The following is an 11,966-nucleotide window of genomic DNA, read 5'->3' on the forward strand; positions in this document are numbered from 1 at the left end:
AAAATCACAAGAAAAAGAAAGAGAACAGGTAATTTGCTTTGATCTGCATTCAGACTCTCTTCTTTCTAGTTCTTTCTCTGAATGTAGACATCTTTCTCCATCATGAGTCTTTTAGAGTTGACTTATAATCCTGCATTACTGAGAAGAGTCTGATCTATCAAAGTTGGTTGTCACACATACTTTGTGTCTGTAATTGTGTACAAATTTCTCCTGGTTTCCAGTTTATCCTGTATGTCTTGTTTTACTGGCTGTTTGCACATCGTCTCACACTCTGAGCCTCTTGAGAACGGGGACTGCTCTTTTGCCTTGCCTTATCCCCAGCATTTAGCACAATAGCTGGCACAGTGGTGCTTAGTAAATGCTTGTGAGTCGACTTGAGGGATAGGTGACTCTTTGAGTTATAAAATTAGAATGCAAAAATGTATCAGCAGGTTAGAGCAGTGGACCCAAACTAATAATGTGATGTTTAATAGAAATGAATTTAAAGTGCTTTACTGGGTTCAAAAACTGGGCTGACCATGTTGGAAGAGATGGCACTAGCCACGTGAAAAGCTCTAAAGGTTTGTTGTATTGCAAATTCAGTATAAATTGTCAATAAGATATGCAGTGAAAAAAGCTAATGTAATCTCTGACTATTACAATAAAACCACAGGGTCCAGAATATGAGGGGCATTCATCCTGCTGTAGTCTTAACAGATTCCTTCTGGAAAGCTTTATTCATTTCAAGATACTGACAAGGGCATTACCAGAGGAAGGTCAGGAGGATGGTGAGAAGACTAGAAGTCACATAATAAATAGATCAGTTGGAGGAATTTGGGGTCTTTAGTCCAAAGAAGACTAATCTTGGGGAAGTGGGCACAGTAGCTTGGCATTTGAAAGGCTGTCTTATGGAAGAGAGATCAGATTTATTTACTTGGTCCAAAGACCTCAGTTAGAAACAATAGGTAGAAACTGCAGAGTGACAGATTAGAGCTTTTTGGTTTCCAGAAGTAGAATGGTGCCACCTTGGAGGAGGTTGTGAATCTCTTCCCTGGAGGCTTTCAGGTGTAGGCTTGATGACCCTTTTTCAGGGAGGTTGTAGAGAGGATTCTTTCTTCTGGTCTAGGTTAGACTAGATAATCTCTAAGGTCCCTTCTGACAGATTGCAATGGTCCCGATGCATGGAATAACACAGGGCTAAATAAAATTTAACTGTGATGCTACTTCTGCAGAATTTTCATTAATTCTGAATTATCTCCTATATCCTCTCCTGTCCCTGTTGTCTATACTGTTTAAATGTAAATTTGTAGGGACTTCCCCTACCTAGCCCAACTCATAAGAAAAGTTTCTTTCAGATCGTTTCTAGGCACATGAAACTTACTGTCAGAATCTACTGCCTGAAAGAGGTTGGCAGACTCTCATTGTTGACCCTTTAGGGCCAAAAAAGATGGGTAGATTGATTTTATAACTCTGAAAATAAGTATTAAAAAAAAAATCATCCTTGAGCTCTGATATGTGATGAGACTTTGCCTGGAAAGAATTGATTTAATTGGCAGCAAGCCCCATTAGCACCTGGCTTGCCAGGTCTTGGAGTTGGTTTTCTGTGGCTTGTTTTGTAAGACATGCATCAGGTGACATAGCTCAGAAATGGATTTTCTTTTATAGTATTTCTGCTTTCGTGTTTATCATTTCCTTTTCACCTGTTGAATCTCAGCAAACAGCTTGTAGCACTTGACCATACTTATTTTTCCTTAAATAAAACCCAGTTATATTAAAGAATTTGTGCATGGAGACTTTGGGAGAACCAAGCCAAATATTGGTTCCTTGATGAATGGGACAGCTGATATTCTGGAGCTGGATGTAGAGGTAAATTGCTTATCATGTATCTTATACTAAATTAGCCCAGAGTATCCTTTCTTATATGGGACCTATTAATATTAAATCTGGGATGTTAAAAGGATTGAAAAAAGATCACATTGATCTATACAGTAGTCAAACACATAATCAGCAAATCAGCAGTCAAAAATTCCACACCTAGAAAAGTGTTTCAGGGATGAACTATCTGCTGAATTTTGGCAAAATAAAAATATTCTCATGTAAATGCTGTTTCCCAGAGATAGCAGATCTAAACTGGAAGCAAAGCAGGGAAGCTAAAATGGAAAAAAAGAGTTAATTTGCTCAAAGCTCCAATTCCATAATTGTGTGGAAATGTATTTGTGGCTTCCCTATCAAAGATATAGAATTTAAGTTAAATGGGGGCACAGTTGAGCTGGTGGAAACAGAATTCTGACTTAGAGCACCATTCTGCTCATGAGAAAAGTCAGGAAAAAGTACTTTGGTATTAACATATAGTACAGAGTAGATAATTTTCTTGCACATTTGATTTTTTTAAAAGACCCTGGCCAAGTGGCAGTTGATGATATCAGGGAGTTGTTTGCAAGGTGTTGATTCTATCTCATTGATGTTATCCATGGGCAAGCTTTAACTTCTCTTTATAGAAAAACCCAAACATATATTTTCTGACCTAAATTCTTCAAACAACTGCAAAGGTTGTTAAAACCCTTGCCAGCCAGGCCTTTAAACACTGCAGAAAACAAACTCAAAATTACTCTAGAAAGACTTTTTTTATTTTTAAATAATTAGGATTCAATAGGAACTTCAGGATAGGAATGGAGTGAGAGTATATATGTTATGTTCTTAAAAGAGAAATGAGAAGTGATAAAATTTAATGGAATAGCTTAAAACAGGAGAAAGAGGAACCACTAATAGGTGGAGGCCAGTTCCTAGGAAAAGTGACAGGCAGATAAATGTTTTCTTGGGCCTGTAGATTTTTAGTATTTTTTTTTTTTACAAAGCTGCCTTAAGTCTGAAAGAAGGTATGTTGACTTCATCTTGAGACCACATATTCAAGTTAAATGTAAACAATGATTATTAATATAGTACCTTTGAATTGTGTTATTATTCTTTTATTACTAGCAAGAAAAGTGGAACACTTGGCATGTGTCTTTGTCAGAACAGAACTATCAATCATCAAAGTTACTTTTTTGAGATAGTGATTTCTTATCAGGCTCCAATCCACCATTCCCTTGTCAGAATATCTTTTACAAATGTCAGTTTATCAGTTTTTCAAGTGCAGAGGCAGTTTGCCTTATCAGTTTTTAAAAAGCTAGTTTTTGTGATTTGCAGCTTTAGTGACACTAAGGAACTCAATATTTAAGCAGTCCACCTGTACAAATTCCCACATATGTGGACATATTTGCCTGATACTTTGTAGTGGCAACCATACTGGCATAACCAGGATGGCTGCTAGCACAGGTTCTTACATCTGCTTTACTAGGAAAGATAGCTGTTTAAGGGGTCAGCAGTCTTTTTAAATTACATTCACTAGTTCATGGGAAAACTCAGCACCCTGAACTTCAGAGAAATAAATACCAACAGACAGGGCTCTGACTGCTTGAATCAACTGTAAACTTTACATACATCCCTGGATCAAGAGAACCTTTACATCTGAGCAGTGGGGGAGCTCTGAATATAGGCCCACTCAGAATTCTGACCAGAGAATCACAAGATCCTTCTCATAAGCGAGCCCCCAAAGCAAAATACCAACTCAGTATATATACACTTCTCAGAGCCAGAAGGCATCACAATCCTTCTGACTCCATGCCTAATTAGAAATTAGCAAAAGGTATGAAAGCCTTCCTATAAGCAAGCCTCCTCTAAGCAAGTTTCCCTTAAAGGGCTCCATATGAGGCCTATAAATGTGAGGGGAAGATTTTACATCCAATTAACATGATATGCTTTCAAACATTTGAGACAGCCAGGACTAAAAAATCATCTTGGATAGAAAAGAACTGCTCAAGTATTTTTAAAGAAATTAACCAATAGATGAGCTAAACTGATCTATTTCTAAAATTTAATTTCTGAATGTGGTATTTTTACCCCCAGCCTATAGCTCTCATCTTTTTTACAAAGTGGCACAGTAAGGAGAATATTTCTGCTGCCAGGTCTCATTGGTTCAGGGAGAGTCTAAGTAAGTAAGGCACAGAGTCCTGAAAGATCAGCCATTAAATTGTCATGTAAAATTGTGGCTATACCTGCTCTTTTCTTCAAATGAGCTTTCCTCCTTGCTGTATTATGTTGTTATTGTTAACGAATGCTAAATAAAATAGTGACCTTCAGTTTTAATGACATTATTTTCTCTCCCTTCCAGTCTGTTGATGTTGACTGGCCACCAGCTCTGGATGACTAACTGTCAAGATGGAAATCAGAAGAATGGCTTTGTTATTACCCTGCCGAAGACATCTGTTTACATAGTAGAGTCTGCAAAATAGCTTCTTTTTTCTCCCTAAAGTGTCTTCCAGACTTACTTGGATCACATTGATCTGAAGAGTTTTCTAATCATTAGCATTTATTCATCTAACTCGTATTTTTTTTAGACATTAAGTTGGTCTGAGGATATTTTATTGTGGTTTTTCTTTTCACCCAATCTATGAAATAGTAACTAATATTGCTTTTTCTTCACTTCTTTCATTTTGAGAGGTATGTAGACTACAAGATACATGTGCTGACGTGTAACAGACCCACAATTCATTAGACCTGGAGAAAGTGAAATTTTCTTCAATGAATGAGATACACCATGTTCCTTTTGTGTTCTGAATCAAAAAATTTCTCTACTCTTTGAAATAAAGTCAAGTATAAGCTGTACATAGGCTTATGAAAGGAAGGGAGGTGATGTAGGGAATTGAGTACTGGCTATGGAGTCAGGAAGATGTGAGATCAAATCCAGCCTCAGACTCTTAATGTATGACCCTAATCAAGTATCTTAAACTCTCATCCATTTCCAAATAGGAATAACAATAGCACCTACCACTCAGGGTTATTGTGAGGACCAAATGAGATAGCACATATGTTAAGTATGTACAAACCTTAAAGCATTATGCAAATTGTAGCTTTTATTTTCACCAGATAAACATTCTTTGAAGTACAAAGCTAATCTCAGCTAATTGATTTTTTTTAGAATCATTTGTTAACTTTATTATAATATGCTGTTTGGCATTCTCTTTTACAAACTGCTCTTTTAACCCATTGCTATTATTTTTCCTGTGGAAGAAAAACAAAGACTCTTCTTAATGATACATATATGTAGTATGTACAGTGGACTTTGGAGATATCTTTTAAATAGGAAAGGTTGACTGCAGCCTGGATTTCTGGGAATTGTTTCAAAAGTTGAGTAATACATAAATAGGATATTGCATTCATTATTTAAGTACTGTCACCTGTAACATCTCATTTGACCCGCACAATAACCCCACAGAGTAGGTGGTTTTACTCTCATTACTGAGTACCACACTGTTGACTCGTATTGAGCTTGTAGTCCACTAAAACCCTAGCCTTCTTTTCAGACAAACCACTGGCTACCCTGCCTCCCCAATGACTCTTCCAGACCTTGAAATCAAGAACAGAGGCCTTCCAGTATGTTGGATTAGCAGCCAGAGCAACACAGTAGAATTTACTGTGGAGCCTAGAGCTGAACAAGAGTCCCCAATGTATCCAAGGACAGAGAAAAAAGCAAGGAAGCACAATGGAATGACTGAGGAATCAGGAGAGAGCTGGGTTCATATCTTAGTTCTGATACTTCTGTCTGTGTGAACTTTCTGACAAAGTGATATTGCTAAAGTACACATTTGTCTTTTTATTACTGCCCTGCTCCACAAATTTCAGTGACTCCCTATTTCCTTTAGAATCAAATAAAAACTCTTCTGGCATTTCTTTGATTCTAGCTTTGTCATACATTAGTCCCCTTCTGTTCTCTTTGGTCTGGCTGAACTCAGGCTCATTTGCTTAAAATCCTCTTATCTCTTAGAATCCCTAGTTTCCTTCAAAGTTCATCTAATATCCCACCTATGTGAAATATTTCTTTTTTTTTAATTTTTTTTTTATTTTTAAGCAATCGGGGTTAAGTAACTTGCTCAAGGTTACACGGCCAGTTATTTCTGGGTGTGGTGCTGAGTGTCTGAGCCCGGGATTCGATCTCCATGTCGTCCCAACACTGGAGCCAGTACTCTTACTCGCTGAGCCACCTGGCCGCCCCTAAGCAATTGGGGTTAAGTAACTTGCCCAAGGTTACACGGCCAGGTGTTTCTGGGTGGGTGCTAAGTGTCTGAGCCCGGGATTCGATCTCCAGGTCTTCTCAACACTGGAGCCGGTGCTCTTACTTGCTGTGCTACCTGGCCGCCCCTGAAATATTTCTTGATTCCCTAGTGCACCACCCCCACGCTCCCCCATTACCCTTTACTTTTTTATATGTCAAGGATGTAAACTCCTTGGTGTGGGGGCCTCTGTTTCTTTCAGAGCCTGGCACCTGATGGTGGGACTTAATAAATGCTTTTTATTAATAGATATTATTTGAAATAGTTCTAGAATTGCTAACAATTGTAATCAGACAGGAAGGAGAAATTAAAGGCATAAATATCCTCAAATAAGTACCTCATCCCAATTTACAGGTGACTTGATCTTAGCCTCAGAGCATTAGCCAAGAGACTAATCAAAATAGCTTCAGTAAATCATCACAGACCGACCTAAGAGGAAAGCTTCCTGTTGGTGGCGTAGTGGTTGATTTGTCAACACTGTCTCTGGGCTAGGATGTGTCCTACATGAACTTGATATATGTGCTGATGTGCTGGCTGTATATTCACCTCAGTACCCTCCTTTGATAAATAGTTCTACTGTCCTCCCAACTCTTCTCTCCCACCCCCAACATAGCCACTCCCACAAGTTTAGCCTGCTCTCCTCTCTCCTGTTAAGTAGGGTGGTATACTGGAAGAGTGTGCAATTTGGAATCCGGAAAGATTTGGATTTGAACTCCCTAAGAGCAGAAGTTGGAAAATGAATGGAAGTTGCATATTTAGGCTTGATATTTCTTAAGAGTTAAAGCTATCCTAAGGTAGAACAGGATGCCTCTGGAGGGAGGAGATTTTCCCCTCCTCAAAGTCAGCAAGCACTTATTAAGCACCTATGGTATGCCAGGAACTATGTTAAGTGCTGGGGTTATAAAGAAAGGCAGAAGACATCCCTGATCTCAAGGAGCTCCTGGAGGCCTTCAAGGCAACACTGAAGAGTGATTTGGCTTGTTGTAGAGAGGAGTCTGAGGAATAGGTGAGGCCAGCTCAGGAGTCCCCTTCTAATTCTTAAAATTCTGAGTCCTGCTTCTGGTCCTTGGTGTCTGTGTCACTTGACCTCTGACCCTACCTTTCTTCATCTGGGAAAAAACCAAAACACCCAGCAGTGCCCACCTTGAACAGTTATTGTAAAGATCAAATAAGATAAAGTTTGGGCTGTGCTTCGGAACTTTAAAGTGCTGTCTGGATTTCAGCTGGGATCATGACTACTGTTGCTGTTAGGACAGATGTTCCCTTGACACTGAGAACTTCCTGGAAATAGTTTGCACAAAATGCTTTTTTTTTTCCTCCAGTGAATTTTATTAGCATTTTTTCTTCAAACTTATCTAACATTCAACAGTTATCATCAACACAATGGTCAGCCATGATTCCAGATGTACCAGGGTGAACCATAGCACCCAGGTCTTACCAGAGAGACCATCATCTCAGGGTGCAGATTAAGACATATTTTGGCATGGCCAGTACAGTAATTGGTTTTGCTTTACTATCTCTACTTGGTTTCTTTGTTGTTGTTTTTCCCTCAGTGAAGAGGGAAGTGGGAAGAGAAAATGGATTTTTATTAATTGGGGAAAAAAATGATTTAATAAAAAAAGTTACCCAAAGCAATTTTGTGGAAGATATGTCTCACCCAACCATTGAACTCAGCCAATCAGGGGGATATAAAGTGGGTCAAAATAGTATGCAATACATTTTAGCTGACTGTATGCATGGAATATTTTCCCCATATTCCTTAGGAAGATGTGAAACAGAAAGGAAAAGGAATGGGAGGATTGGTGGAGAGTCTGTAGTTCTGAGCAGATAGTTTTAGAAAAATCTAGCTTTGGAAGACAAAAATTTCAGGTTTATAACTACATCCCATAGTAATCTTGGCAACATTTTAGGAATTGCTAGGGGGAATTCCCATGGAGTAACAGAAATATTTGGGGAGCTCTAATGACAGAAGCTGTGGCAAGTATTAGATTTCTGATTGGCACAGATCTGAACCACCAGGATTTTCTGGGGGATCAAAGTACTTAGAAGCCAAAGGAGCCACAGCTCAGGAGAGAACATAATTAGCAGAAAGTACTGAAGAATTTCTGAGCATGAGTGAGTAGATCCACATCAAGGAGAGAGCCTGATGAAAGTGCTTTGAGAAAACTGGAGGCTAGAATCAGCACTCAGCTCTTGGCCTCAATATTATGAAGGTCTCAAAGAGAATTTCATGAACATTAAGCATCTCCTCAAAGACTGTCAAAATCGCTGCCAATCTGTAATAGTAGACTGACCTCTCAGCTTTGTTTATAAAGTTTAAGAATTTAAATAAACATGTTTAACAAAATAATTATTGATAATAAATGTTAGCCATTATGAGGAAAAATTATTATGGTCAGTTATTATGGGGGAATTTTTTTAAGGCTATTGCTTGAAGAAAAGGAACGTTAATGGGTCATTGAGAGTAAATGGTTTCTCCACTTTGTCAGTGTTTATTGGCCAGCTGCTTGGATGTTTAATGTTCAAGATAGGGAACAGAGGAGTGTTGACTAGATTTCATAGTGAGATCTTACTTCAAATTTCACTTTTAAGGGCACTTTCCATTGTAATTTCCTTTGTCCTGATTCGACTATTGAAGCCTATTTTAGAACACATGTGACTTTTACAGTGCTGAATTAGTCACTTTTTCCCAAATCACTCTTCAAGTTCATACTTCCTTTAGAAAGTGAGAGTATATTTAAGATTTTTGCTTTAGCTGAATATAACCAAATTTAAAAATTCACCCTACCACTCATAAAATTTTAATTACTTTCAAAGCCTGAAAGGGAAAAAATAGAAAAGAGCATTTGATATACAGATAAGAACTTGATTACTACATGTTGCTTATTTTCTAAGGAAAAGTTGATAGATTTCAAACTCTTTCATAAGATTAAAAAAGTTTGCAGATTTGTATAGTCAGCTCAGCAGGGGGCTCCAGAAATCAGAAGAGACTTCAAGTATTTTTAATTACCTGCAAATCTGAGTAAAGAATAAAAAGTAACATGAAATATCACACTTTTGCCAATACTTATATGTAAAATGACCATAGTTAAGGCAGAGACTTTTAAATAAGTTTTCCCAGGTTTATCTCATATGCAAGATTGGGAACAGGGAGAATGAAATTTTAATTTTTTACCATAAAAGCAAACTTTAAGAGAGCATATCTAGAAAATTGTTTCCTCGTTTCTTTTATGAATTTGTTTTTTAAATGAATAGATTTTAAATAAAAGGTTGATAGTTCTTTGGGCCACTGCACTTGTGTAGTATCATTTTTACTCTGATTATAGCAAGTGCACTTTGTGGCTTAGATTTTAGAAAATGAGGAGGAAAGAAGTTATATAAAAGTCTTAAAATTATAGCATTGAAAGGCAATTTCACTTCAGTAGCTGTTCTACGTTTAAATGTGATGTTAAACTCAATAATAGGAATTGGGATCTGTGCTTTCTTTGGGACAGAAAACTACCCTTGCCAATGCAAACCAGCACCTTTTCTGCAAAATTTTAGTGTTCGAGAATTTGCCTGTTTAGTTATAGAATTCTTAAATTCTGAATTAATCATAAGTTTCTTTTGTCATGAGAATACCAGGCAACATCTGGACTTCTTGGGGACCAGTTAGGACAATAGGATTATAATTATTTTCAAATTGCATAATTGGAAATACAAAGGATGAACTATAGGCCAATATCAATAAAAGTTCATTTCATGAATAAAGCTTAAAATTATCAAGTAGGGTTTTTTTTTTTTGAGTTTATGGTTCATTAGCAAGCAAGTCTTCACTAAGCACCTATAAATGAGATCAGGTCTATGCTCCAAGAATTTGTAGTCTAGTAGAATTATATGTATGTAAACAGAAATACAAAATACAGGAGTGGAGTGAAGATTCCATCATTCAGTATGATTTGTTTTGAAGTGAATGGTTAACTGTAACATGTTCAGAGAAGGGAAGAAGATAAAATTACTAAAGGTGACAATAACAATGAAGATTATATACAGAATTCCTGTTTGTCCCACATTGTAAAACCAAAACTTGACTGTGGCCACTAGCAAAGCATTTATTAAGCCAGCTCCTAACCAGCTAAAACACTGGGATTAGATGGCGTAAGTTTTATGATAGAACAATTTTGCCACCTTCAATTTGATAATAGTTCATCAAAAACTTGTGTGCCAAACAATTGGGCAACCTAAATATGCTTCCTAATAAATAGCAGCTGTAAATGAATAGCAAGTCAGGTAATTTATACAATGGAAAATAGACTTAAACATTAAAATATAAAAAAGAATCAAATGTATTTTTCTTTTGGGAGATGATTTTTCTATCAAATAATTAGAACTATTTTTTTTAAAGTGCTTGATTATATTAAATGTATAACAAAAAGCTTTTTTAAAAATATCTGGAAAAACTCGTGGAAATTCAACAAAACATCTAACACACACATCTTTTTAAAAATCAACAAAATAACTCCATAGTCTGTGATACATGAGGTTAAAGGAGACTGGCAATTTTCATTGGAGGAAAAAAACTATTGATAATTAACATGCAAGGAATGCTCAGCCTCACCAGTAAAGATAGATACTTTAGAGAATTTCGAGCTACCACCTTGCACTAATTAAATTGGGGGAAAATTTTTTAATAAAAAAAATTCTGGTAGGGTTGTAGAGAAACCCTTAAAACTTATCTATCATATGTAGTTTCAAACCAGTCTCATTCTTTTAGTGACCAACTTGGAAATATGCAATAAAAATAGTCATGCCCTTTGACTTAATTACGTTAAGAGGTTTTGTTTTGTTTTGTTTTTTTAAAGAAACGTGCTCAAAGATTTTTATAGAAACATTTTAATTTCAAAAGACTGGAAAAATCTAGAAATCCTATGATAGAAGAATGGTTTAATAAATTGTAGCATATTTGGAGTTCTATAATACAAGTAAGACCAATGAGTATGAAGAATGTGAAAAAATCTTGAAAGATCGTTATGAAATGATGCAGAGCTTAAAAAAAAAAAGTTGAAACAGTAACATTAGATATGACCAAATAAGAGCGTAAATGAGAATGTATGGACTTAGAGGGAGTAACTGGAAAGTTAATCTTTTATATGCAGAAATGTAAATCATGAAGAATATCTAGTTATATTTGAAGTGTGATCATTTTTTTTAAACTTAAAGTCATGAATAACTAAAGATTGGAGGATGCTGGTTAATTTAATTATTATGCTTATCTGAGGTTTGACCAGAAAAGTATTTCAACTCAGTTATTCCCAACCTTTGTAAAGAGAAATCAGAAACTTTCACAAATAAGTACAAAGCTAGACAATTTATTTTTCCTTATTGACATATAACAGCTTTCATTTTGGTTATTCTTATTCATGATCATTTGATGAAAATTTGAGAGTAGAATATTGGCCTAAATATGTGTCAATTCTGGGAAATGCTTTTAAAAATCTGTTACTCTTTTAACAAATCCTTAATATCACTTTGTTTTAGATTGATTTATGATTTTTCTCTTTATTCCAAAAGCCTAAGAATAGAAAAAAATTGATTAAGGTTTCCAGTTGTATTCTGGGCATGGGACAGGTCCATTAACATCAAAACTAGTCCTTAGGGGCAGCTAGGTATAATTCAAATTCGGCCTCAGACAGACACTTAACACTTACTAGCTGTGTGTCCATGGGCAAGTCACTTAGACCCAATTGCCCCACCTTCCCCCTCCAAAAAAAATAACTAGTCTTTAAAATTTCTCTTCCCCACCCCCCATAGTTTATATCTAAAAATTCAGAAATTACTAAGAAATCAACAAAGTAAGAA

The 11,966-nt window shown here is 36.4% G+C and overlaps 1 protein-coding gene across 4 annotated transcripts in view; it reads left to right on the top strand.

Annotated features, from left to right (window-relative positions):
• The window catches only part of PUS10 (pseudouridine synthase 10), a 90,119-nt gene extending 82,360 nt beyond the window's left edge, over nucleotides 1–7,759 (top strand). For all 4 annotated transcript variants that reach the window (XM_069069066.1, XM_069069065.1, XM_069069068.1 and 1 more), the window contains exons 17-18: nucleotides 1,746–1,845; nucleotides 4,190–7,759. In XM_069069066.1, coding sequence (XP_068925167.1) covers nucleotides 1,746–1,845; nucleotides 4,190–4,228 — 139 coding nt within the window. In that variant the 3' untranslated portion in view covers nucleotides 4,229–7,759. The remainder of the gene's footprint in view (nucleotides 1–1,745; nucleotides 1,846–4,189) is intronic.
• Nucleotides 7,760–11,966: the final 4,207 nt, after the last annotated feature.

The sequence above is a fragment of the Petaurus breviceps genome, unplaced genomic scaffold (genome assembly GCF_028583685.1).
Source record: "Petaurus breviceps papuanus isolate PSGF00001 unplaced genomic scaffold, PetGlider_PUasm1.0 90775, whole genome shotgun sequence".
Taxonomy (NCBI): domain Eukaryota; kingdom Metazoa; phylum Chordata; class Mammalia; order Diprotodontia; family Petauridae; genus Petaurus; species Petaurus breviceps.